General features: G+C 43.7%; 1 protein-coding gene across 3 annotated transcripts; it reads right to left on the reverse strand.

The window, feature by feature from the left end:
• Nucleotides 1–1,834: 1,834 nt before the first annotated feature.
• Nucleotides 1,835–25,457, reverse strand: akap7 (A kinase (PRKA) anchor protein 7). Of its 3 annotated transcripts, XM_086019443.1 has the most exons (11): nucleotides 25,278–25,457; nucleotides 24,987–25,130; nucleotides 24,597–24,834; nucleotides 24,295–24,434; nucleotides 23,596–23,732; nucleotides 22,217–22,377; nucleotides 19,908–20,020; nucleotides 19,576–19,622; nucleotides 19,161–19,261; nucleotides 5,908–5,943; nucleotides 1,835–4,592 (listed from the first exon to the last, which is right to left on the reverse strand). In XM_086019443.1, the coding sequence occupies exons 2-11, from the start codon at nucleotides 25,092–25,094 to the stop codon at nucleotides 4,381–4,383; spliced, it is 1,293 nt and encodes a 430-aa protein (XP_085875569.1). In that variant the 5' UTR covers nucleotides 25,095–25,130; nucleotides 25,278–25,457; the 3' UTR covers nucleotides 1,835–4,380. The 3 variants fall into 3 exon arrangements, with proteins under 3 accessions (XP_085875569.1, XP_085875568.1, XP_085875570.1); XM_086019442.1 differs by having other exon boundaries at nucleotides 24,987–25,457; XM_086019444.1 differs by lacking the exon at nucleotides 5,908–5,943 and having other exon boundaries at nucleotides 24,987–25,457.
• Between the last annotated feature and the right edge of the window lie 1,318 nt (nucleotides 25,458–26,775).

Genomic DNA, 26,775 nt, shown 5'->3' on the forward strand with positions numbered 1-26,775 from the left:
TTGCATTCTGCGGCCATCTTGAACAACAGGTGGGCTGCAAGCACAAGTCGCTTCAATTAACTCTGAAGCGAAGTGTCTCACGACGACTCCCTGCTGGGCCACTCAATCAAACTGTAATGAAAGCCCAGCCCCCCGCACCCCCCCCCCCCCGCTCCCAAAGTGAACGCTCATTTAAATAGCAAAGACTCTCCGTGGAGCAGCCATCTTGTGTTGTGTATCAAAGACTCTTGATGAATTAGTCAATAAACTCTGGCTACAAACATCGTGGCTTGTAAATGGCTGGCGTGTGTTTCTCCACCCCGAGACATCGACTGCATGATCACCGTGTACAACAACGCAACCGAGTCCTTGGGACTTTCTATGTTCGAGTGTCACAAGGTGTGGAAAATCACATGCTCAAGAAGCAAAGCTCAAACAAACACAACATTGTCAAGATCAGACAACAGCTTGCAGGCGGCAGCAGTTTCAAATTGCACTTGAACGGAAGACAAACATGCTCAAATGTTGCAACAAAGTGCACTGAACGGAGAGGAAAACCTCAAATAAATCAATAAATAAATGAACTCAATGTCTCCAATCTGAAACTGCAACATGTCTTACAGGAGGGTTTTTCAGATTGCGGTAGGACAGCAAGCGAACGCAAGCAAAGTCCACACAGGCAAGTCGGATTCAAACCGCCGACATTCATAACTGCGAGGCAAAATGTGCTAAACACTGGCTCACCGTGCCACTGTGGGGATATTTAAATCCGCTGATCGAGAACACACACACTGCTCTGCAAAAACCAGCCAAGTGTCCTTTACTCACATTCAATCACATCCAAACGGGCACTAAGTTGTGGACTTACACACACACGCACGCACGCACGCACGCACGCACGCACACACCTCCAGGCCGGGAGACGCTGGCTTCGCCCCAAGTGCACCTCATCGCCATGGCAACGACAGATGAGGAAATGGCATGTTTCTGTGTGTGTGTGTGTGTGACATGATGGTGTCAACCCTTTTCTAACTGGATGACACCAACATGATCTTATTTCTCGGACGCAAAAAGAGCAGAAGACGGGAAGAGTGCAGGAGGCACTGGAAAGAGGGATAAGGAGGAGGGGGCCAAGAAAAGGAGGGATGTAGGTGAGGGGGGAAAGAGAGGTGGAGGAAGGAAGGCAAGACAAAGGAACACGCTGCCGAGGTGGGGTGGAAGAGGAAGGGATGAGGATGGATGGAGAGGGGGAGAGACGGATGAGAGGGAAAGAGGGACAGAAAAGGGAGTGGAGAGATGGAACAAGAGGGAGGAAGGAACAAAGAGAGCGGGAGGAGGGAAAAGACGAGTGGAGGAAGAGAAAGGAAAAGATGATGGGAAGAAGACGATGGGGAAGGAATAAGAGATGAAGGAGGGGAATAAAGATGGAGGCGGAGGGAAAACTGTGGAGAAAAAGGAGCTGAGGAGGAAAATGAGTTATGTGGGGAGAAGAAAGGAACAAATAAGGAGATGGGGGAGAAATGAAGGAGGGCAGGTAAAGAAGGATGGGAAGGGAAGGAAGAGATGGAGGAGGAAAAGAAGGCTTTCCCCCCCTCCTAACTTTAAAAATGCTAATTTCCTCACAAAATCGTAAAAAAGTTATCTTGTTTTTTCTTCGCCAATTTAATTTTTTTTCTTCAAAACAAGCAATCCTGACTTCCAAATGATGAAAAGTACATACCACAGTACATCACATCATGAAATCCGACTTATTAGAATTGTTTCCCATTTTTTTCCCCCCCTGTGTACCGTTTTAGACAGCACTTCCTGTTTCCAATGCAGGTTGTAAGATGAAGGCAGCAGTCAGACAAGGATATTGGCTGGAAATTCATATCCTGTTTTATTGCTCACGAGTGACGCAACAAAACACACACACGCAGTTCCTTGTTGTAATAATGGAACAAGACAAGTTCCTCGGAGAAACACCGATCAAATAATTGTATCACGCACACACGCACACACACACGCCCGTAAGAAGACTTAACAATGTGGGCCAAGAGGACAAGGTGTGTATTAAAGGGGATTTGACAGAGCTTTAAGGATCCGGTGACGACAACAAGCAGACGTTGAATGAAAAGGTGTTCATTTTAATTACGACAGCATCATGAGACAAAAGAGAAATTGCGTCACGTTCAACTCGAGTCCAGTTGATGCTAGCGTAGTGGTGGTGGCGGTAAGCACTTGCAGGACACAAACAAAAAACAAAACAAAAAAAAAAACAAAAAAAAAAAACAAAAAGAGGAGGATTGAAGGCCACTTTCAACAGTAAACAGCATAGGTGCTCTTCAAAACCACAAAAAAATGAGGGCCCGACCCATTAAAATTGGTTAACATTTTGAAGATTTTTTTTTTTATACACAAACATATGACAAGACAAAGATAATGACATTCAAACACCCCCCTTTAAAAAAAAAAGACCTTTGACAAATGCTCTCTGTTGTAAAAATAAATTATTTTACTCATTACTTATTTTTTTTTTATAAATCCGCCGATATATCGGCGATAGGAATTTTAACCTGCCAAATATTGGAATCGGCTTTAAAAAAAATGCATATTGGTCAGGCCCTAGAGAAAATTGTCAGTTGTGATCATTTTGTGCGGAAAACAAAGTGAGTAAAATGGTCATCCAGCATGTTAAAATGACAAAGTCATTCTGGTCAGCAAGCCAAAGCCACCACGTTCAAAACTTCAATCATGTCAAATGCTTTAACGACAGTGAACTTCAGAATAATTAGTATTTTTTCCACCTCTTTCTTCTAAATCGCGCTTGAAACTACACAAATAAAACAAACCAATGACCAGCACCTAACTTGAAAACCTTAAAAGGTGCACTCGAGCCAAGTCGTAATTTAAGCTACTCATTTTGAGCCCGATGTTCACATTGTTGATCAAGTATGAGGTTTTGTTGGGTTCTCAAAAAAAAATGAACCAACAATGACAATAAATGCTTTTCAGCAAATTATCTTGTTAGGATAAAAAAATTAACGCAAAAATATTTTTGGAAGAAATCTAAGTGGAAGCTCTTTTGTGAGAATTTTGTTAAGGAGAAAACTAAACGATTAAAAATGATCAATAGAGTACAGAACATCAAATTGAAATATTGCATGAAAAAGTTGGAATATTAGAAAAAAGTTGCAATGTGTTTTCTCAAATTACACATTTTTTTTGTTCTACAAGAAAAATTAGGAGGAAAAACTTTTTCAGAGAATTTTTTTTTTTTACAAGAATAAAGTTTTTCTAATAAAAAAAATGCTAAAATGTATTCACATAAAAATAATTTGCAAGAAAAAAATTCACATTCCAATTTTTTTTAATCTCAAATTACAACTTCCTCCGCAATATTTCAACTTATTGCTCAGAATTCATTAATGTAACCAATCAAAATTTGGAGGTGTGGTTTTCATAACTTTTTCCTCCATCCTCACATCCAGTTCAGGAACTGCAAAATCCTTGGGTATGTTCATCATTTGATGTCCATGCTTGTGCCTGAACTGCTTGGTCTCCAGGCCACTAGAGGGCGACAGGCTTTCAGTCAACAAATCTTCCAACAGTTGTAAACCTTGAGTGATTCGTCACGCAAAGGATGAAAGTGACGGTGTGAAATCATGATGAGCGACGAGAAAATAGTGAACCTCCGTTATATTGACGCTCACCATTTGCACTGATTTTGAATGTTTTGAGGGTGCTTTTATTCCTCCAAATTTAAATGCGTGTAAAACATGTTGTAGGGGTAAAAGTAATGTATATATGTTCTCTAAATTGCGGATTTTCACCAATTGCAGGTGTGTGGAACGTATCCCCTGCGATAAAGGGGTTCACAGAAAAAAAAAGGACACAGCATTAAAACAACGCAAATTGTAGTAGCGTTTCATTATCTATGCTAGCATGATAAGTGTTTACGGACATTTTGTTTTTTAGTGTGGTTTGACTTGTATGATTGTCTCACTCACCAAGAGATGTCTAAATTAGAACGGAACAAATACAAAAGGAAAACAAATTGTGCTTTCAAATACAACGGAGTGGTCAGTTCTGACAAGTCAGCGTTCAACAATCCTGATCCAACTCAAAAGTAAAATATTAGCACATTAGCAATTAGCCAATGCTAGTTAACGGGAAACCCTGCGTTGCGGATCGACGAGACACTTTAGGCTCACTGGGAACAGCAAGCTACTCGATTCCAGCTTGGCGAAGTGAGCAGCTAGCTAGCTAGCTAGCTAGCACGATCGGCTAGCTAGCTGGAGATTAGCCAATTTCCGCCAGGCTCGCCAGCAAGGTTAGCCGCTTTACGGCGAAGCGGACCGGACATTTTGGCGATTAGCGTCCCCTTCTCAGCGCTTCCGGTTAGCTCTGGGTCTGATCACGTCACTTCCTGGTGTTTGTGTCGGCGTTAGCGTCCGTCGTCTTCGCCTCGGCGGTTCCGTCTGCGTTTCCGGGCGGCTGCCCGGCGTTGGGCCCGCCCCCGTTCTGGAGGGTTTCCTGTTTGTATTGCTGCACGGCGCGACTGATGGCATCTTCCACCAATCGCTTGCTGATCCGCAGAAGCTCCGCCTCGTCAGGCTCGGACCGGCGACTACCTAAAAAGAACAAGTAAGAATTCAAACAGCACCATTTAGTCATTCAGAAAAAAAACAACAGGAGAATTATTCACGAGGCGAGCCGAAATGACGATTTAAGCACATGCTGGAAAGAAAAGTTGCGAGTAAGAAAGGTAATAAATAATCTTTGTAAAAATGATATCTATGACTTTGATTTTCTTTTCTTTATTCGACTTTGTCATAAAAATGATGTTATAACTTGTAAACAATACTTTATTCTTATACGATTACGACATCAGGTTTTTTTCTATTATTTCAGATTGCAAATCTTAAAGAAATACTTTTCTGTCCTCGTAGTTTTTAGGCTTGCAATGTCACAACTTTATATGTCATATTACAACTTTTTCATGAGGGTTTATTGTAAATTTGATGACTTTCTCATAATATTCGGACCCTTTTTTCCTCTCAAGACTCACAAATATTACAACTTCTTTTTCTCAATATGACGAATTAGTTCTCTTAACAATTCAACTTTTTGGTAATGCAGCGTTTGCCCGCTTATTCTGGGATTTCTTCTAGGACCCCATCCTCGGTTATTTGCTGTTTTTAGGCTCTTTCTGAAATGCTCTCAGTTACCACAAGATGACACCCAGAGCCCTGTCTAACACAAAAGTAGTGCTTTGGCACCATCTTGGCAACTATAAACATTTTGGGGGCGTGTCAATTACTTGCAAAGGGCTCGGTCTCTATCTCGCTCTAAAAACAGGAGATATGATAATGTTTTTCTTTCTTTTTAAAAATGTCCAACTTTACTCTCCTCACACACAACTTTATTCTTCCCAGCATTACGGCCTCATTCTCATACAAATGACTTCTGTTCCCCCAAAACTCATTTAAAATCCATGAAAAAAAAAAGGTAAGCCAAGTGTTGCACTGTAAAAAGCTTCTGGTGTCCTCCTGTAAGAACAGCCGGATTGGTTTCCATCCTTAAAATACTTTATTGATCGTTGCAGGCAGGGCTGCTACTTTTGTGCCGCCGCTGAGGTGAGACAATACAACCGCATCGCATCTTACTTTTCTCTCTTAACAGTCGCTGTGAGGAGCAACAAAAGCAGAGCTGACAGGCTCCTTCATCACGTCACACCTCGCGGCACCAAAGCAAACAATCACGGAGGTTACGAGGCAATTACTTGGTCCTAAAATGCTGCCATGCAATTCATTAGAGCAAAATAAAGCAAGAAATAAAAAAGACATCGTGCGATCACGATCATTTCTTTCAACCCTCCCGATTCGTCATTGATTGGATTTTGAGCCCCAAACTTTGACTGGCGTTCGTATGACGGCGATAGTTTACTTGGGCGCTTGCGATGGAGCGGACGCTGAGTCAAATCTGCAACACAAGCAACAAACATTAGTCGCGGAAGGTGCTCAGGGCAGCCTGGCGAGACGGCGACACGAGGTCGGCCTGACGCCTTTCGTCGTGTGACAACAGTCACGGGTAGTTAAAAGCAGTCGGGAAAAGAAAATGTCCGCCACAATGGCAAGCTCTGTTTGGTGCTCGTGTGAAGCGGCTCGTCTCCCGGTGAATTTATTTTTCGACCTGTGTGACAGTTGTTCACAATTCTAAATACAACTTTAAACACATTTCCAATACGGTCAGCGGCGGTCACGGAAACGAAACCGTCATTTGATCCTGCAAAGTTTCCCAAAAGCGACGCAAAGTGACTCAAGTGTTATTCAGCCGTCATTAACATCCAGGGAGAACTCTTATCGGCCTCTTCGATCTGCAGCCAAGCCTTTACGGCGGCTGTAAAAGACGCACTCTGTACCAATAAGATGCGATGCGCCGGAATAATATTATTATTACAGCAAGTGGAGCAGAAACACATCAAAGCGTAACCTTGGCAACGAGGCCGTTTGGAAAAGCCAACTTAAACATCCTCCTCCTCAGGTTCCTATACAATGTCTCCTTCAATGAAAACATCTTAGTTGCTCTCAATGACATTTTTGGGGGGGGGGGGCCTGTGGTCGTCATGGTGACAGGACCTCCATGCCCGTTCGCAGTGGTGCAGATTATTCAGGTGCCTGCGCTTTACTTAAGAACGTATTTTTCTGAGGACTTCTTACTTTGAGTCGGCATCTTTCAGATTCCGACGGAATGATAAGTGTGAGCAAAAATATTGCCTTCTCACAGCGTCGTACAACAGTAAAAGTTTTTGTTTTGCAGAAAATGGCTAGCTACTTCTGGGCCCTTCTCCGCTTTGTGAAGCAACATTAGAGCAGAAATGGATCGATGTGAGCCATGCTAGCTAGCTAGCAAGTCTGTAGGACGTACAGTATTTCATCGATTGAAGGGACGCTAACTCTCGTAGCTGGTTGCTAACGTTCATTTCAGGTAGTAGTAGGGCTTGGTTGAATTAAAAATATGCTTTTTTTTTTTGTTTCGTGCAAAGTTATTAAAAAAAAGGTTATTGTAAATAATTGACAGTTCATCTTAAGTACGGTTCAGATTTTGTATTTGACTGTCACGGTTGACCCGTTTTCTGGGTCATGAGACGTTCGCAAACTTGGCCCTGAAGCACGACTTCAGTCGACAGTAATTGGCAAAACGGCCGCCCCCATAGAAGACATTCTTGTTAAGAAAATGTTTGGATTTGACTTCCCCATGAGGTACAAAGTGTGAATATTTTCCCACCGCTGCTTACTTAGCAGCTTTTCTTATGTCGTCAAATCAGTTGGACTCTGTTTCCGCTGATTTTCCTTGGTTACTTTTTCCCGCTAACAAAGGCTGAATCGTTCAAGATTTTAATACACTTTGATGATTGTGTTGCTTCCGATGCCGCTAAAGACTCGTTAAATCTTAATTTGCAGCGAAACCTGGAGTGGAACTGGAAACTTTGCCTTTCCGCCTCAAGGCCGTTAAGTAATATGTCAGGCTTTTGTGTTTGTGTTCGCTGCACCAAAAAACCACCAATGAAAAGCATTGATTTTCTCAACAAGCATATTTGACAGGAAAAAAAAAAAAAAAAACATAGCAAAGGAAAACCGAAAGTCATAGCTAGCAACGAACCTGCGAGGCATTCAGCAGCTAGCTTAACGATAGACTCATTATTTCCGTGTCAAGGCGTGAAGCTTGTTTACATCCAACTCTTTCATTTCGGACCCTTCAGAGCGCCGAGTCTGTGCAATGTTAGCAGATGACGAGCGAGCGTCTGCTTTGGGTTTACTTCTGGGCACCGATCCAGTCTGGGACTGTGTGGGAAAAACCTTTAACAGAGCAATTACCATGCATACCAACCAGACACACACACACACACACACACACACATGTATCTTTCGTAGTGCTCCAACAACTACCAGTTTGGACCGGCACTTCCGATTTTTCCGACAAATTCCATGCGGGCTTGTAAAACGTGGGCGTGAGCTTTTTATGAAGTTGTCTTCAAGACTGACGAGAGCTACGACACTCAGCCGCTCGTTAATTACATGCGGCGCAGAAAAGGAGCCACAATAGTCTGTCGAATGAAATCATTAGCGGGGGGGGGGGGCTGACTCTGTTTACATCCGCAGCCCAAATATGTGTCAGAGTGACTGCTTTCTTTTGGATTGAGCCGATTTCCTCCCAAGAAAAAAAAAAAAAAAAGTACTCCAATTTGGGATCGAAGCGTGCAATTAGCACGTCCGACCCTAAGAGACGAAGGGATAAAGGATGTTTGAAGGTTAACGGAGCGTCATGAGAAAAGTTGTGTGGCAATTTCCTGAGGAAATGCCTCTGACACCAGATACTGACGAGAGCGTTTACACTGGCGCTGAAGATGCTCATGCAGACCCGCTCGCATTTGTAGCACATCTCATCCGCCACTTAAAAAACGACCATGCCGCAGGCTGCCAAAAACAAGAACCTTTTTGAAAATTTCGCAAGGCAATTGTTTTATGGGCCAAGGGGAATGTTGGAAATGAAAAACAATCAAACATCAAAAGCAACAGGTACTAACACTACTGCTTAAACGGCCTGCCAAATAAATTCGGAGAAAAAAAAAAAAAAACAACAACAAGTTAACAGGAAGAAATATTTAGTTTCCATTAGGGCTCCCTAAAGTCTTAGTTGATTTTATTCAAGTTACATTGTGCCGGCGCAAAGTCAAAAGCAACAAATTGGCTGCAACAGAAATTGGATTGAATACCCAGACGGGATGCCAAAAACAAACACCAAAAAGTCATTTCAGACTTAAAGAAAAAAAGGAATTAAAGAACACGGTTAAAGGAAGAAAGCAAAGGGACACAAAAAAAGTGATATTACATATGCAATGCCCCCCCCCGAGGCCCCATGAGTCGGCTGCCAAGACGGGCACGTGAACGGGCATGATGACTCAAATGATTGTTTGAGAATTTGTTGTTGTACATGGGAAAGGTTGGTTTTAATGTTGTGCACTCTCAAAATCTGAAGCCATAAAACGTCTTCGAAAATGAGGCCAACAAATCGGCCGCCAAACAAATAAAAAACGTACACTGCAAGCGAAGCATTTTTAAAGTAGGGATGGGCGAGTGCCGATACGGGCCTTGTTTTAGCTATCGGGTACTAGTGGAGGCTGTTGATACCAGCCGCCGATACTTGGTGGCAAAGAAAATCTGACACCGAGTACCGGTAAGTAATGGCTTTAGTTATGTCGTGTCGTCTCAAAGTACGAAGCAATAAAGGCCTTCAAAATAAATGTCGACACATCAAACAGACTGGTCGCAAAGTGATTAGCTCGGCGAGTTGGCTGCCGACGGGCAGCCAAAGAAAATTGAAAAAAAAAAGGTCGTTCGAAGCATCAGTTGATTGATTAAAATAAAGACGTTGCTGTGGGTGGGATTGAGTGCGTTCGCATTTTCGGACGAACGGTTGAAATGAACGATGGAGAACTGATCACTCCAGTTTTCCTGATCGTGAAGCGAGCAATTTGAATGGCTGTTTCTACTCTCAGGAAACATGCCAGACTCGGCATGAAATCATGAGGCGATCGGTGGACGGCGCAGACGAATAACCCCCAGCTGGCCGCCCTGGTCCTCGTGTTTATTCGAGGCCGGCACAGAGAGCTTATAAAACGTGCGCGGATGAGCAACGAAAGGGCCAAAATTGCGCCACTCCCGAGAGGGAATAAAAACAAACCCTGAAAAAACATCAAGTAGGATTCGATTTTCCTTCTTTTCTGCTGCGGGAGCCCAAACGTCTGTTTGGATGCAGCGCGAAAGAAAAGCAACCGGAGCCCGGCGTCCACATTCATCTCGCCTAAGTGACACAATGAGGAATGATGGCGAGGCAGCAGCAGAGCGCTGAGGCCTGCGGGCAAAGCGCCAGCTCATCAATTGGCCCGCAACAGAATGACGATTATTCGGCCAGGCTTTGCCCACCAAGTTTTGGCCAGCTTTCCAACTTGGTACGAAGCCGCTTTCCAACTTGAAGCGGATTTCTAGCCACACAAGAAGATGCCACAGATTCACAAGCTAGCCCAAGTCTAAAGAACATCTACATTCATTCTTACACGTTTTTTCCACTCCTCGGCATCGTCGCCGATAGATTAAACGAAGCAGAGCTCTGATTTTTTGCATAAAAATGAATAGACTGTAAAACCCCGCCGGCAATACTTGGATGACATTTTGCTCCTTCAGGAGGATAAGACACAAAAGAGTATTTGACATTTCAATGTGTTCAGGACGATGTTGCTGTGAGGAGTAGGAAGGCTTGATTCATTCTTTTACAAGCCTTCCCTGCCAACTTTTCTTCTTTTGGCGCCCTCTCCGAATTAACTCTTTCCTTTCGTCGTCTTCTTCTTCAAAGCCGACAAATGTAAAAGGCACTCAAAATATTCACAGTCTTTGATCATCCCGCACGGAAGGGGGTTGGAACGTCATTTTCGCACCCTCCCGAGGTTGCGATTGCCGCAAAACATCTGGCGGGCCGGGTGGCAGCAGTCGCTGCTTCGCGACAAAATCATCTTTGGATTTGCAGAATGGATTCAAGTGTGTGCCGCGGCGCAGATCGGCGCTCTCGTGTGCTACAGGTGGCGACAGCCCCGCCGAGACGGGTCACTGAGCCGATGAAGACCACCTCGGGAGTCTCTTAGACCCCCCCCCCCCCCCCGGCAAGAACCGCAGTGAGCGACAGCTGGTCTTAAACGTGAGCGCCATGACCCCAGACTGAGGGTTGATTGAAAATAGCCAACGTGGGGCGAATGTATCAGTCAAAACTTTTCGTACCCCCGCTAGCATAAAAGGGATTAATATTGCATTGAGTGAAATTGCCTGTTCGCAACGCACTCCCGAGGGGACAATGACGCCGATTTCAGTGTGAATTTCTTTGACTTGAGTTCCCCTTTAACATTGCGTTAAAGTATTAAAACAATGATTAAAAATTCACTGAAATTTTGCGTCTCTGAATTGTACTACTTCAAAGCTATTCCACTGCATGTCCGTTTTCTACTTTTTGCTGAAAAGGCGACCAAAAACGTCTGCCAAGAAAATGATGAGCGTGACATGTTTTGGGGCGAGGGGGAACGAACAATCCCAAAGATCCCACAGAGCAACAAATGGCTACAACAGCGCATGAAAAACGACATGTGTTGCCAATGTTAGCCTTTGAATCAAATCAAAGCAAAAGCCTTGCCGCCCCGAACCTTTGAAGCCATTTCCTCTCTGCAAATCAAATTGTCTGCAGCGCTCTCACATCTGCCATCTTTCATAAAAAAAAAAAATAAAAAAAACCGGCCACGATGAGCATTTTGTTCCCGCTTGCGGCGTCAACGCAAGTTCCCCAAATGACGTTCAACTCAAACGTAAATAAATGGGCGGGGATCCTTTGTCACTGTGGCGTAGTGCCAGTGGGCAGCCCCGCATGTTGAGTCAACGTTGGCGGGGGGTGGTGGTGGGGGGGGGGGACTTAATCCCTCACACTCAATTCATGCTTGTATCAAAATACAACAGCCGCACACCATGTATTTTTAGAGAGCACTTTTTTTTTTTTTGATTCCCCTGCTGGCTGTGCAGATGGTACATTTTTCAGCGTGACGCGATATGAAATGAACACAATAATACGACACTATTAAAGGGAAAGCAGTAAGAAAAGGTGCTTTGATAGCCTGGGAAATGCAGGAACCGGCTCGCGATACAAAACGGTCATTTTTGGACGATCAGAATCGTAATAAAATGAATCTCCTACTAAATTCTAGTGGCTTCATGCTGAATATTTATTTGTGTTTATTTATGGATTTGTTTGATTTCAGGCTGAATCATTGTGATTTCGCATGATGCCTTTTTTGTGTGTGTGTGTGTGTGTGTGTGCGTTTTACAAACAAAATGGCCTATTGTGTCTTTCCATGAACTTTTTGTTCAACTTTCCAACGGACCACTTGAGAGCGCTTGATATGCTCTTTCCAGGCATTCCCCGAACGACGCAAGGACATCACGCGGAACTAGCACAAAGGCATCCATCTCACAAACGTACGAACGTGACATCCTGCTGGCCATCATTGCGTCGGCTGCTTGCACGCAAACACGCTCGCCGGCCATGAGCACAGCGGCGACATCCAACCGACGCACACGTTTGGGTCTCTCTGCCGCTTCTCTTTCAAGGCCCCCCCCCCCTCCCCACCGTTCATTAGTCTTGGCTCTAAGCATCTCTCTCCCTTTGCCCCTTTCTCCCTCCACCTCTCGGAAGTAGGCCACAGTGGCTCGACTGTTTATAGCGATGCAGCTGCGCGGGAGTGCGGGACACGTGGGGTTGGGGGGGGGGGGGGGGGGGTGCGGGGAATAAGCACAAACAATGCAACGTTCCATGCTTTTTAAACACTGGACGCGCCCGCGTGTGCGCCGTGGCAAAGTCTGCGTTTATGGCGCACAGTAAGACTCTAAACGCTGCATGGCAACGCGGTTCAATCATCAACCTGACTAGGAGCTGTGCAGCGGCGATAATACGAGCACGGAGGTGAGCAGGGAAGAATACAAGAAGACTATTTATATGGTGGACTGTGACTGAGCTACGGGCGGATTTAAAGGGCCACGTCTGTATGACAGTACTGATATAGTCCTCACATCTAAACCATCACTTTTCAGGAAAAAAAAAAAAAAAAAAAAAAAATACAAAGAAAAAATGAAGCGGCTTGATTGTTCAGGCAGTGAGAGAACACGTCGTTTTCAACAATTTAGATTGGTCCGTAATTTGTAAAAAAATAAGACAGACCCACGTGGGGATTGACCAATAGCTTCGATTTGTGAGAAAACATCAAATCTAACCAATTTGGACAGTGGTTACGAGGTTTTCTGAAAAGCTTAATGAAACACAGTTTAAAGTTTTCCTTAGTTCTTACTCTCTCGCTGTCAAGAAATGGGGGCGGGGTTTACTTGCACGCACAGTTCTCCAAATGCAATGCTTCAACCTGTTTGTCACTCCCAGTTGGAGTTTAGTGTAAAAGCTATGCACTATGTTATGAATTAGGTGGTGTGTGGAAGTAGAGTAAAACGCTAACTGACAAACTGAGTGGCAGCGGGTATTGAAATGAAGATAAGTACTTTATTTTCACTTGGTTCTGTTCCGTTTTAATCAGCAAAGTCGCCGCCGTGTTAAAAGGCACTGTTCGGAAAGAATCTGTGCAGGTACATACAGTACGTGTACATTTACGGATCAAAATCATTCTGTAAATGCAGTAAATATCGCATTTTTCAACATAGGTGCGGCTTATATTTTTTCATGTGTTTTTTTTTTTTTTTTTTTTTTAAGTAGAGTGGGCGCGCCTTATATAAAGGTGCGGCTTATAGTACGGGAAAAACGGAAGTCTTGCTTGTAATTATGCCACAAGGCTTTCAGTAGACTTCAACGTGGCCCAGCACAATGTGGCTCTACTTTTGTACTCGAATACTGTTAAAACATATTTAAAAAAATATATATACATATATATATATATATATATATATATATATATGAAAAATGCCCAATAAAGTGCTGCCACAAATGAATGATGAAGCCGTGGTTCAGTGTAACAGTAACATTAGGTCACATGTCCGGCTCTATGGTTATCACTGCTAGCATTCAACACTTTGTTCACCATAAGATGCTCGCTGATCTGAAGTCTCACGAGATATGCTGATGTGTTTCGTCATGTCAGGGCTGCGGGGGGCGGGGGGATGGGGGGGGGGGGGTAAACGGGGTGCGGTGCCACTGTACGATTGGGCTCCTAAGGGCACTCATTGAGTCACTTTGCACATGGAACACTCCATTTACAAGCCGGGCATTGTGCTAACAGGTCACATGCTAACCACACGCACACAATCCTGATGACCTCTAGTGTCACACTCTCAATTGTTCAGCACGCACACACACACACTCACATAAACGCTCGTTGTTGTCCGTTAGCAGGACACGCCATCCCGAAGGTAGCGCAAACACACGCAAGGACAACACACACCCACACGGAGCACACTTACTGATCTTCTCCTCCGTTTGGGAGAAAGGAAAGCAGCACAGCTGACCCATGGCGCCTTTCCTCCCTTCTCCTCCCGACCCCCCCCCGCCCGCTCTTGTTCTCACCAAAAGAAAAAAAAAAAATAGATTGGAAACGGAGTTGTGCGTTCAACTACCCTTCAGATATCAATACCGGTGTCGGCCCCCCCCCCCCGCACTCCTTCCAAAAAGAGAAAAAAACATGGGATATAAAAAAAGGGGCGGGGGGAGTGCAGCTTGGCCCTTTTGTCTCAATCGGAAAAATTAAGGTTGCATAGACGGCAAAAAAAAAAATGAACGAGCGGCTCCTCGCTTGCCTGCTCTCGCTCCACTTTGCACTGACACACTGAGGAGGAAGAGGAGGAGGAGGAGGAGGAGGAGGAGGAGGAGGAGAGACGAGCAAGAGAGGGAGGGAGATAGCTGGGGTGTGTGTGTGTGCGCGGGGAGACAAGATGACAGTAATTTTTTATGATTGTACGCGCACGCGTGTGCGTGTGGAGGGGCTCACTTGCGTGTATAACACGATGCAAAAGGATTGTTTCTTGTTTGCCAAGTGTGAAGAGGGCGACGAAAAGGGGGTGGGGGTGCAGCGGGATGTCCAGGAGGACGCTAGACTAAGTGTGAAAGAGTGTGTGTGTGTGTGTGTGTGTGTGTGTGAGGATGGGGAGGTTGGGGTGGGGGGGATTTGGAGGGTTCACAAGCGCCGTCCCCCTCTCGTCACTGTAGCTTGAATAATGGTTGCTGAATGGCCGGCAGCTGCATGCGACTCTGTATTATTTAGAAGATTGCACTGCTTTTTTGGAGAGAGGAGAGAGTGCGTGTGTGTGTGGTGTGTGTGCATGCGTGCGTGTTGGAAAAATTGAAAAAGCAGAGTACATTCATTCACTGCGGCTCCGCTTGGCCACCGGGCAGCAGTATAGTACAGCCATGCAGACAAACGAAGGACTATTATTCAACTACTGGAAGTAAGTGTAAAGTAAGGTATAATAGTTGTTGTTTTGCAGAGGATAAAGAATATATGCCTGTGAGTATTATTATATTGGCTATGTGTTGCTGCACCGTTTGTGTTGAAATATCCGACATCGCCGCTTGCCATTTGTGAGCTCGTTTACCATTTTGTTTGAGCGCTAAGCTAGCAGACCTATATATCAATTGCACCAGGGTTAGGGTTAGATTTAAGACTTGCCTGACATTCAAAATAGTCATGACAGTACAAACGATGTTAGAGCAAGTGCAGAAAAATCATGAATCATAAATAATGCGCAGTGCTGCGAACGTTGGCAACGATGGTAAAATCATGATCGACCTAAATCTCATCTTTGACTTTCAGTCACCTCGCACTGCAGCTCAATATTTACCGAATTAGAAGAGCTGACGGAGGTTATGCAGTATCGTAATAGCCAGGTCATGAATTGGAACATATCGTTCTTACGATTTTCAAAAGGTAAGCGTTCACGTTTAACGCATGCTCTATTCCCGCCAAGGTCGCGAAAATTGGCGGACGACTGCTACGTGACGGTTCCCACTGGTGGCCGTGCTACAACGTGCGCAGAAAATGGAGGCGCCGCCAAATGTAGTGGGAAGAGCGTGAAACGTGCTCGCCATGAACAAAGAGCGAGTTCAGCACCTGATTATGCAAAAGAACATGTGCGGCAGCAAACCTGAAGGTCACCACGTTGGTTGGCGTTACACATTCGCCCGGGGGAAGATGCTCGCCGGCGCCGCCTCCTTGTCTTGTCACATGCGTGACAACACCCACTGGGAATTATTATCCCAGTGCCAATTGAAGCGGAGAGACAACATGGTGGCATGATGACGTTCACAAGAACCATCCAGTTGAAACGTTCGCTAAAAGACGACGCTACTGTCAAAAGCTAGGGATGGGCACGTCACCAAATTTCATCACAATTAAGCCGTTGTGGAAAAAGAAAATGTTTGTGGTCAACACTGGGCCGTGACACTCAGCCAATGTAATGTGTCAAACCGCAAAACCGACCACATGAGCTAATGGTAGGCCGAGCTTCGTCTAATTCTTCTTGTTCTACTACTTTTTCTTCTTTGGATTTTAGGGCAGCCTAGATGCCCCGTGGCACTACGATGCCTCTCACAGGTCAGTCTTGGTACTACGACAGACATCTGCTTTGGGGTGGCAGACTTGCGCGCTTCTGGGGTCACATTTGAAAAATTGGTGAAAATCAGTCAACGTGTACTCCGCTTTGGATATAAAACCGGGGTGTTGCGTCTCGTGGTTGTTACGACGACTACCGTACTGCTTTAAAATGTGATTAATTTTCTGCAATTCATTCCACACGGCATATTCCAATACTTTTGTCAAATGCGTTTTTACGAACGCTGCAATACACATGCTGGACCAGTAGATGGCAATAGCAACATAAAGTGACTCTCTTTTTTTTTAGGCTTTTTCAGTTCAAAAATCGACACGTAAACAAGGGCTAAATTTTGTAGAATGGAGAGCGACTATCCGTCAAGGCCGGTTTAAGTGTTCCGGCGACAGGCCACACCTAGCTAAACCCCCTCGGCTCTGCGGGATTAATCGAGGATTACAAGGAAGGCGTAAGGTGATGGGAGAGTGTGGAGTGAAGTGGAACCTGTCTGCAAGGCTACCACTCAGCCCTCACACACATGCATATACATACGCATATATACCCGCACACAACGGGGATGCTATTTGCGGATCTTAAATGTTTTATTGACTCAACCATCAGTGGGGCTACATGAAACCTCTGCACACACACGTTAGAATCCATTAAGCCACAAAGTGATTTCGTGAACAATCTGTAGCTCAAAGTGTGCGTGGGTCCTAAGTACTGCACACACCACAGCAGGGCGCAGATAACAGCCGCTATCACTAGCTACGTGCTACGCTGTTTCGTCATACAGCCTTTCAATAATTCACCGCTGTTGCACTCCACCAATGTACACACAAAATATGATCGTTTTTACCTTCCTAATAGACACCGATGGGAACACGCTTCCTCTTCCGCATGATAAGGAACAAATATGACAGTAAAACCCACACCATGAGAGTATAACCAATGTCGCTTGGCAGAGGATGGATGCTAATGGTGGGAGGAAGAAGAATGCAAAAAATAAAATAAAAAGAAGTGCTGAAGGATGTACCGGTAAGAAGAAAGTCCTTGTATGCTAAGCATAGAGTCTGTTGACGTGCATGGCAGCACACTGGCTCACTTTTTCAACTCAAATTCCTTGTTTCGAGCGTCCCTGTTGCGCACGCACGACTGACAGTTGTTTGTCAGGCGCAAGCAAAGTGTCGCCTGTTGCCTGGCGCCTTCCATTTAGCCGCCGTACACATTCAAGTGCACTTCAGCCAAGTGAGAAACAAGCAAAAAAAAAAAAAAAAAAAAGGTGGTTTATATTCCACACACATTTCAGGAGAGGGGACTGGGGGGGCGGGGGGGTTCTTTGTGTTTGCCAGCCTCCAGGTATGCAACAGAAAATTTGTATGTGCTGGCACAAGTGTAATTAAGCCAACAAGGAAGGACTTGAGAGTTGAAGTGACAATGGCTACTTTTTTTTGTTGTTGTTGTTTTTTTTTAGAATAGCAACACAAAAATCTAAAATTCAACCCATCTCACTGGTGAGCTATTTTTACTCCTCATGCGGTTCTCGGGTGCTGCCCGTAGGCAGCGCGTTGGTGAGCCCTGACCCACGCAAATTCTCCCGGCCAGACTTCTGACACGCCCACAGTGCCGAGGAGAGCCAAAATCGCCGCCGTGCCACGTGCTGACATGCGGAAACGGAAAGAATAATGCATTGCTTTCCTATCTTCTTGATGTCATCACTTTTTGTTAGCGCGTCGGCGTCGAGAGCAAGTCAGAGCTTCTTCATTTCGTCCCGCAGCCCCCTTACTGACGTGTTGGACTTTTACAGAAACACAGACTCTCCCCTTTTGTTTCACTCACAATGCAAGCAAAATCTCACCAGCACTGATTGACCGTGAGAAGGTGAATCAATAAATAGACGCGTTGGCGGCATCCGTGCACCTGCACAGGGAGACGCTCGTTTGCGGAGACGGCCAGGATACATCGATTTGCTTTAGACACCATCCTGTCAATAAAGTCCTAATTTTAGTGATGTGATGTTGAAAGACAATTCTCAACTGTTATGTTTGCAAGAAATTGAGGCGTAACCAGCGCAGGGTGCATTTCGTTCCGACCGGACTAGTTGTCCAAGATTAGTTTTTAAATCAGCCACCGAGTGGAGGGACATGAAAGGATTTAGTGACATCATTTGGGATTTAATGGCAGGGCAATAACGTCAGCCAACACTCATGTTCAGCGTTTTTATGCTCGGTCCTTCACCGACTGAGCATCGTCCGCCTCCTCCGACATGTTTCTCTTGACAGCCTAGTGGTCCGCAAAACGTTGTGACACCTGATTGGCAGCACGCGCAAACAACATGAGACCTTGTTAGTCCGCACAGGCAAATGGTCTTTTTTGGTTTTTCGCCTCTGCGCATTGAGATTTTCAAAGACAACAATTTGGTCCACGGTATATCCGACAACTTCCATGCCAATACTGGCCGCACTATCATGTAGAAAGACATCCACATCGGAGGTGCGTCAAAGCCGAAAGGTAAGCAGACCTGCGTTGAATGCTCACCAAATCTTCACCACAAAGTAATGTTCCATTGCGCTAGTAAATTATTTTTTTTTGGACCACCCCACTCACCAATAAGATTGCTTGAGTCCCTTGAAAGGTCTTATATAAACATAGACTTTTTTTCATGTTATTTTTAATGTTTTTTTTTTTTAATTACAAATAAAGCAAACAAAGAATACCAGAATGATTCCAGCTGCCGCTTATCAGTTCCCTGTCGGCATCCAAATAATAAAGCATGTGGCCACGAGAGCCAAAATCTTAATCCTCTACAAGTACTTTCAGATGTGGGGAAACTGACAAAACACAAGCCGGAGTGACGTGAAATGCCAATGTGCCTCGCCAACTTATGTCCAAGTAGACACTTCCCCCTGGTGGCTGTATATTGCATTGCACCTTGCATGCTCCTTTCTGACGTGTGACAACGTGTAAGTGTGTGTGTGTGTGTGTGTGTGTGTGTGTGTGTGTGTGCGCGTGCGTTCGCCTCCTTACCGAGTTGCAGTGACGTCTCGGTGTGGTAGTAGCCGTCCTGCTGCTTCCGTTTCAGCATGGAGCAAAGATCCAGACGCTCCACTGTCTGGTCGCCGAAAAACCTGCACATTCAAATGCAATCAACTTTGGGACCTGTTCTGAATTGAATAGAACTATTTGGATTTTATTATTTGCTGAAACCCTTCACGAAACCCAAGGACAGAGTGCTATTAGCATCGTAGCTAATCAGAACATAACAGAAAACGGAAAAAAAAAGCATCGAGAGGTGTTCGCAACTCCACAGCATGACACTGACAGCTGTTACTAATATTTGTATTTTTCCAAGTTGCTTTTTTTTTTTTTTTTTGTATTGGCTCTCATTATGTTACATGTGCAAGTGCCCCTAATGAAGTGTCCTGAAGTGAAGCCTTCCTACCTGTCGTTGTAGTTGGAGTAGAGAGAAGGCTCCACGCGCTTGATACCCTTCAGGGGCAAGACAAAGAACGCTCATTATCATGCCTGACAGTTAACATCAACAGGGAGTGACAAGCAGCTTGAAGCAAGCACGCTTGACCTCTTCTTTGGAGAAACGTGCAAGCGAGCGAATGAGAACAGGCGCAATGGAATCGTTTGTGAAGTGTGTTCTAATACGTTTAAAGCCTGTGGGAGGGGGACGGTTATGACAAAATATTCTACGGTATATAGTTTCTCTACATTGCAGATTTTCATGTATCGCGGTGCCGGGCGGGTCAGGCACGTACGCTGTACCTGCGATCTGAGCTTTGGAGCTCGGGACAGCTTCATTATGGTGAGGTGAGGTTCAAAGCCATGAGCGGCGCCTTCCAGAAGACCTCGCTCCTCGAAACGGCCGCACAGCAACTCTACAACACACGCAGACATTCACACGTTGGCTTTTTTTTTTTTTTTTTTTTTTTTTTTTTTTGGGACCCTTGAAGAAGCAGACTTAAGTGAGAATCGAGACAGGAAGTTCGGTCAGACTCGCCACGCATGTCATCACTTGCTTTGGTGACGTGGGAACATTGGCCTTGATGACACGAGGATGCGTGGACCAAGTGCGTCACAGGATGCCCAAGTGGGATAACGACGCAGTCAAGAAGACAAAAGTAGCGTCGCACAAAGACACACCAGGTTATTTTAAGAAGAGCAGCTCGCGGCGGAGCGAAAGGTTAGAACGTAATCAATAACAGCGGCGGAGGTGGCAGACAGCAGGGCGGGAGGTTGAACTTCCTGCCTAGGAATGTTTCAAAACAACAGCAGCTGATTTGGCTTTCTCTTTTAATCGTTTGCAATGAATCGTCCTGCGGACATGATAGCTTGCTCTTTAAGTCATTCAAGCCCAAAGACAGATTTGTCTTTCCACAGTCCAGCCATTCAATGCCAGGAATTGATTTATATATTTTTTCAAACGTTAGGTTAAAAGAAAACGTCTGGTACTGAATGAGTTAAGTACCTGCGCGTTCTTGAGCGATTGCTCGAACTGCCCTGAGTGCGACAACAATAGAGGCTTCTACTTCTTGCCAGAGTGTGGAGCAAGTGTATTAAAGCAGCATCCGGCGTAAAGGTTACGCCACAGCGGCCCTCAATTCTCAACATTGTTTTGTTTCTCCAATGGCAGCAGTACAGGTGCTTCGCAATGAACGAGAATAACCTGGAAAACGCCATTTGGTTTCACGAATTCCATTTATACATGGCGAAATACTTCCTGATTTTTTTTCCCTTAAGACACTGTAGTGATGATTACAGCTGACAGCTAATGAAAATGCAATTTGAAAATTACACACACACACACACACACACACAAAAATACTTTTGGTGTAGTAACTCGGTAGGAATTGGCCTTTATGTGTTCAGGGACACTGTCTAATACGCAGCGGCTATAAAAAGTTCAATGTCAGGTGTTTGTGCTTTAAAAGAGAAATCATTTTAAAACCTCTTTCACCATGATTGTGACCTGTAGTTTGGAAATGATTTATCTTGGTCTGATTTATTTGACATCACAAAAAGTGGCAATTGAATAGGGGTGTGTAGACTTTTTACATCCACAAAAACTTCTACATTTTTTTTTTTTTTTTTTTTTTTTAGAAATTATTCACAAATAAATCAAATACAGAATGCCTTGCTTCAACAGCTAGAATCAAAAAGAAATCCATGTTCAAAATGTACTTTTTTAAATTTTTTTTTTTTACTTATTTTGTAAATCCCCGAGAGGAAATTGCCTTCCCTACCCAGACTAACCAATAATCGACTCTATTTCCGGTCCACCTTGACTAGTTTTAAAAACAACTTTACAATAAGCTGCTTACTTCTTGTTGTCATTGTGTGTACCTCCGCAACATACTTGACATTGTAGCCCAAAACGGACGTCAAATAAATGTGGGCCTAAGTACTTGGCATGCAAACTTTGATGCTTTGGCCCAATGGAGGAAGACGAATCCTCTTAAAAAAAAAAATTCCGGCTTAATATTGTGAGCCAAAGGCACAACACGGGAAAAAAAAAACATGCAACGGCTTTGGAATGCATGATATGAACACATGAGGAAAAAAAAAAAAAGATTTTTTAAGAAGAATCTTAATTATTAAATATATATTTAAAAAAAGGAACATTTTGAATTAAATATTTGTTTCAATTAATACGATTAGCAACTGATTATCAAAACTAATTATCGATTAATTTGATAATTGATTAACTGTCAATAAATTGTTGTACCTGGACACTGATGTATTTAAAATATACATACATAAGTATAATATTAAAGTGAAATAAAAATACATACATAAATATAATAATAAGGTGGAATAAAATACATAAAACAAATATTTTATGTATTGTTGTACTGGTATATTTTTTTTCACAATCAATGTAACACTTAAAAAGTTGCCATTTTTCAACATTTGACTCGATTGTTGTTGTAAAACAATTGAATTGAAAATCCCTGTTCTTTTATCTGCACATTATTTACTTTTCTTAAAACAATTCTTGGTTCGCTTCTACATGATTCTATACGATACCATGCAAAAAAGGCATTGTTAAGTGTGTGCGTGTGCGTGCGACTGACCTGCCAGGCTGCGCAGCACGTTTCTATGCGGTCCCGGGCCCAGAGCGACAAACACCACGTCGTTTCTGAAGTGAGCGACGCCCGAGAAGGGCAGCACCAGCTCGGCCCCGCCCAGCAGCTCGGCCAATGACGACTCCACCTGGGCCAGCGCTGCTGCCGCCCTGACGGGAAAAACAAAACGCGCACGCGCGCACTCAAAAATCACGCTCTAATCCTCCCTCTGCCTCCCTCTCGTGTTACATCACGGCAGAACGTAGTGATTACTCATGTCACCATCTTCTACTTAGTGTAGATTAAGCATCGCATGACATGTCATGACATTTATCTGACCAAGAGGGGACCACAACGTAGGAAAACATTGGATTTATTATCCATTCATATATATTTTTTTTAATGCGTTTGACTTCTGAATGACTCTCTTGCATTACTATTAATCTTAAACATATATTGTGGTACTCAAGGTATTTTAGAATTGAAGCTATGTTTCGATGTAAATAATTAAAATTTCATTTTACAATAGTTACTATTTTCATCCAAAGACATCAAACAATATCTTTTTACATTAATGAACTAAATTATAAGTGTAAAAGACAATCCATTCATACGTGCACAGTTATAACTCTCTATGCAGTACTTTTGCAGTTGCTATTAGAATTGTCAAAATTAATTGATGAATCGAAAACTAATAGATTATCAAATCGACAACTGTTAATAATCTAGTAATCATTTCATTTAAAATTGCCCAAATCCTCTGATTTCAGCCTCTCAACAGTATTTATTCACTGATTTCTGTAGAAAGCAGACTGTAACACACCTGTTCAATCAATCGATGGAATAATCGACAGACTAATCAATTCTAAAAATATTCAGTAGTGACTGCCCTGGTTACTTTGTCTGTTATACAATAAATTTCTTTCATTATATAAATCAATGAATTACACTACATTATAATCGATTACAATTGTTTTTTTTTTCAGCACTACAAGTACAATAATGCAGCATAATAAATCCAGTTGTTTTTGCCCAAAACAACGTTTATGAAGTCTCTCTTCTGGCGAAAAATGCTGGTGCCGACGCAGGGGTTTGCTTCTGAGAGAAGGAGCTAATAAAGCGAAAAGCGTTCCTGACGCCACGCGCTGGTAATTAGTCAGAGCGGAGCACCGCATCGACTATACTGCACAAATGCAACACTTTGTTCACGCAGCACAACACATGATCAACGGTTCCTGTGACCCATGGAAGGGACAGGAAGGGTATTCACTGTTGAGAAAAATACATCATCGATTTCACCGGTCGCCATGGAAAGGGCACAAGGACAACAACTACTGATGACTGCAATTCACAATTCCCCAAGTAAAGACAAAGCATGCTCCACTTACAGGTCCACTTGCTCTTGGTCGGCCAGATGAGCGACGAGAAGAGTGATGTGGAGCGTCGCAATGGGAATCATGGCTTTGGCCAAGCGAGGCTCCCGTTCTAGGACCGCCTCTTGGATCTCAGTCACCGCTGAACTGATCTGCATCCCAGGACACCATAATTGACAGAAATCAAGGGGGGATGTCTATATCGCACGTTTAATCTTGTTTGTATGCGACTATATATGTCACGATTATGTTAACAGGTGCAAGGATACTTCCTGTTGGCAGAATACAAATGACTACCGCTGACTCGAAAGTCTGGAAAAATCAATGTCTGCTGAATGCGCTAAAACCAGGCCCTGTTCAGTTGTCAACTGTCAATCAAATACCACTTCTACCACCTGGCAAATGGATGCAAGTTTGTCTAGCATCTTTTTCATGCTTACACATAACTATATTTCAGCTGCGAAATTACAACCTAGTGGCGCGCACTCACAGCCAACAACGAGGCGCTCTAAAGTGGCCACGCCACAAAGCCCCGGCTCACCTGGTAGCTGTGAGACAAGAATCCTTCTGCCTTGGTCAAATGGCAAATAAGGATTTGTTTAGTGGTGCAATTGGAAAACGAGGGTGAGGCATTTGCCCCCTGCAATAACCTGTGATGTAAAGTGTCCCACGCTTTTCCAAGAATGTCATGAGTTTCACGGGTCCTAGGTGTACCTGCGTGTTGGTTATCGGGATGGAGACAAAGTAGTTGGGTCGTTGGATCTGCTTCTTCTTTTTGGTCTTCTCTGCATCTTGTTCACAGTCCACTCGTCGTCCTCTCTTTCGGTTTTTCTTCCCGGACTCTTGCTTGCCGACTGAAGAAAGAAAGAAAGAAAAGTCACGCAGTCAAATATTACGTCTGCAGGAAATTTATCATAGGAATTAGGGAACATTTGTAGAAGGAATGAACGTTGGGAGCATAAAAGTATGATGATAATTAGTTCCTAGTTCTGGGCTCAAGTTTGAAAACAACTTACCTGACTTGTTGGAGGCTCCACTCTTCCCGTTTGCCTGGCCTTGAGTCTTCGCCAAGTTCTCCGGTTTGGAATCCCTCTCAAGACCAATCACACCTTCAGAAGCAGCGTCCTCTTTTTCTGCATTATTAGTATTATTATGAAAATCGTCATCCTGGGAAGCAGAACCTGAGGTCTCCTTGCTCTTGGAGATGCTGTCAGGCTCCATCATGTTCATGATGACCTGACATAGACCTGAGGTCTGCAAACAAAATGGAGAGAACGTCATATAAAGCAACAGCGATGGTTTAAAACACTGAAAAGGAAAAATAATGAAAACATCCAACTTTATTTCTTTTGAAACTTTACAACTTTAATTCCGTGATTTCCCCCCTCTTCTATTGAATGGCGTACCTGATGTGTTTTTATCCTAGCTTGCGCATTGCGAACCAAACTCTTGCGGACCAAAGGAGTTCGTGAACAAGTCGATGTCAGGCCAACAAGGAGACGACTCACGTGCATGACGCACGCGCGCGCACGCACTCTATCTCACGTACACTACGAACGCATGCACAAGGTTTCGCTCATGTTATTTAGGGTTTAACAGCCGACCAACAATGGGTTTAAATAGACCAGTTGGACAAACATAACCCAAAATTAATGACTGACGTCACATATTTGAGAGTCGACCGATATATCGCACACCTGTCTTGTTCCAACAATCGGCCATCTTGGCTAAGCTTGTAGCGAGCTAGCAGGCTGCACCGCAACTTTAACGAAACAAACACCAAATGGACAAACGTAACAACTCGTCGTCGGTTCTCAACAGGTTCTCAAAAAGGCTGTTTTTCTAGTGTTTTCACGTCGACCGGAAGCCACATGTTTGTAAACAAACGTAGCTTCCGGTGAAGATCTGGTTTCAGAATAAAAAAACACGCTACGTTGAGAGCTAACGTCACAATAAGAGCATAGTTACTCTGTTTACGACGTACGGGGTTTCGAGGTTGCGAACGCTGTACATTACTGGTTTTCATGAGTTAATATGATTAATAATGATTATATTTCATTTATATAATATTTGGCTTATTACACAATTAGAGGACATTTTCTGCCACGACCATTCCAAATAATCTGTTCACCATACAGACACACACATTTGTTGTTATAATTGTCCTGAGTCAAATTGTAACTTTTACTGTAGTAAAATTAATTTGTATAAATTATTAAAAATACACAAGAGCTCTTGAGCACCTTGTGCTTTTTTTAATCACCTTTCCCTTTTGATGACAAACTTACATATTAATATAAGTTGAAATGGGTTTTAAATAAGCTTTTTATGTGTCATTTTGTCGACGTGTATTTCTTTTATTTCTAAATCATTTTGTTCTATCACAGACACATTTTGAACAGTTATTATGCTCTGAAGTTTTGCTTCTCAACGTACACGTAACCCTGTTACGAAAATCTTTTTAACCATCTAGAGGAGTGATTCTCAAAGTGTAGTGCAAGTATTGACGTACCACAAGTGTCCAATTACTCGATTAATAATTCGAAATACAGTACAATAAATTAGGTCAGCTTTCAGATGCAGTGTCAACGTTTGTCCAGCAGATGGTAATCAGACCTCACGAGTGCATTTTCAGAGTCAGATCCAGAAAACTATCAAGAGGATTTGGCTCATGCTTTACAATAGCAACAAGAAAAAAACCGTCTCATATAACATGATGCACAGTTACTAAAAACCATAGATTAAAAAAAATGCATTGGCATTTTTGGAAACACAATAGCATTAGAGTGTGGTATGCGCGCACACTCACGCACACGCGCGCAGTAGCATTGGTCTGACAATAAGGCCGCATTCGAGCATTCTGTCCTTCAACCGATAAGAAACCGCCCACCTCCCTCATAAGAGAAGATGTGAAACTTCAGGCTTGCGTGCGTCTTAAAGGTCAGAAAAATAAAACGCAGTCAGACCATGATGATGATCGGTGACATTAAAAAAAGATCTGGCGGCAAGCAAGTGCAGACGAAAAGGAGGAGGGGGAGTGTGCAACTTCTGTCGAACATGAATGAACACACTCTCCAGTGGAATTTATGAAGCGGAGCGCATGCTGTAACGCTGGTTCATTTCCACGTTTTTTTCTGCTGAAATGCATAAATAAATAAATAAATCTGCCCCTGACACCAGTTTCAATGGTCGACA

The sequence above is a fragment of the Filicampus tigris genome, chromosome 20, assembly GCF_054856515.1.
Source record: "Filicampus tigris isolate MCC_2025a chromosome 20, RoL_Ftig_1.0, whole genome shotgun sequence".
Classification (NCBI taxonomy): Eukaryota; Metazoa; Chordata; class Actinopteri; order Syngnathiformes; family Syngnathidae; genus Filicampus; species Filicampus tigris.

Coding starts and splice junctions, on each gene's coding strand:
- akap7 (XM_086019443.1), bottom strand. CDS start 25,094: ATGCACGTGAGTCGTCTCCTTGTTGGCCTGACATCGACTTGTTCACGA. Junction 19,262..19,575: donor TACTCCAACTACAACGACAG/GTAGGAAGGCTT, acceptor TTGAATGTGCAG/GTTTTTCGGCGACCAGACAG. Junction 5,944..19,160: donor CGAGACGTCACTGCAACTCG/GTAAGGAGGCGA, acceptor CTTGTGTTGCAG/ATTTGACTCAGCGTCCGCTC.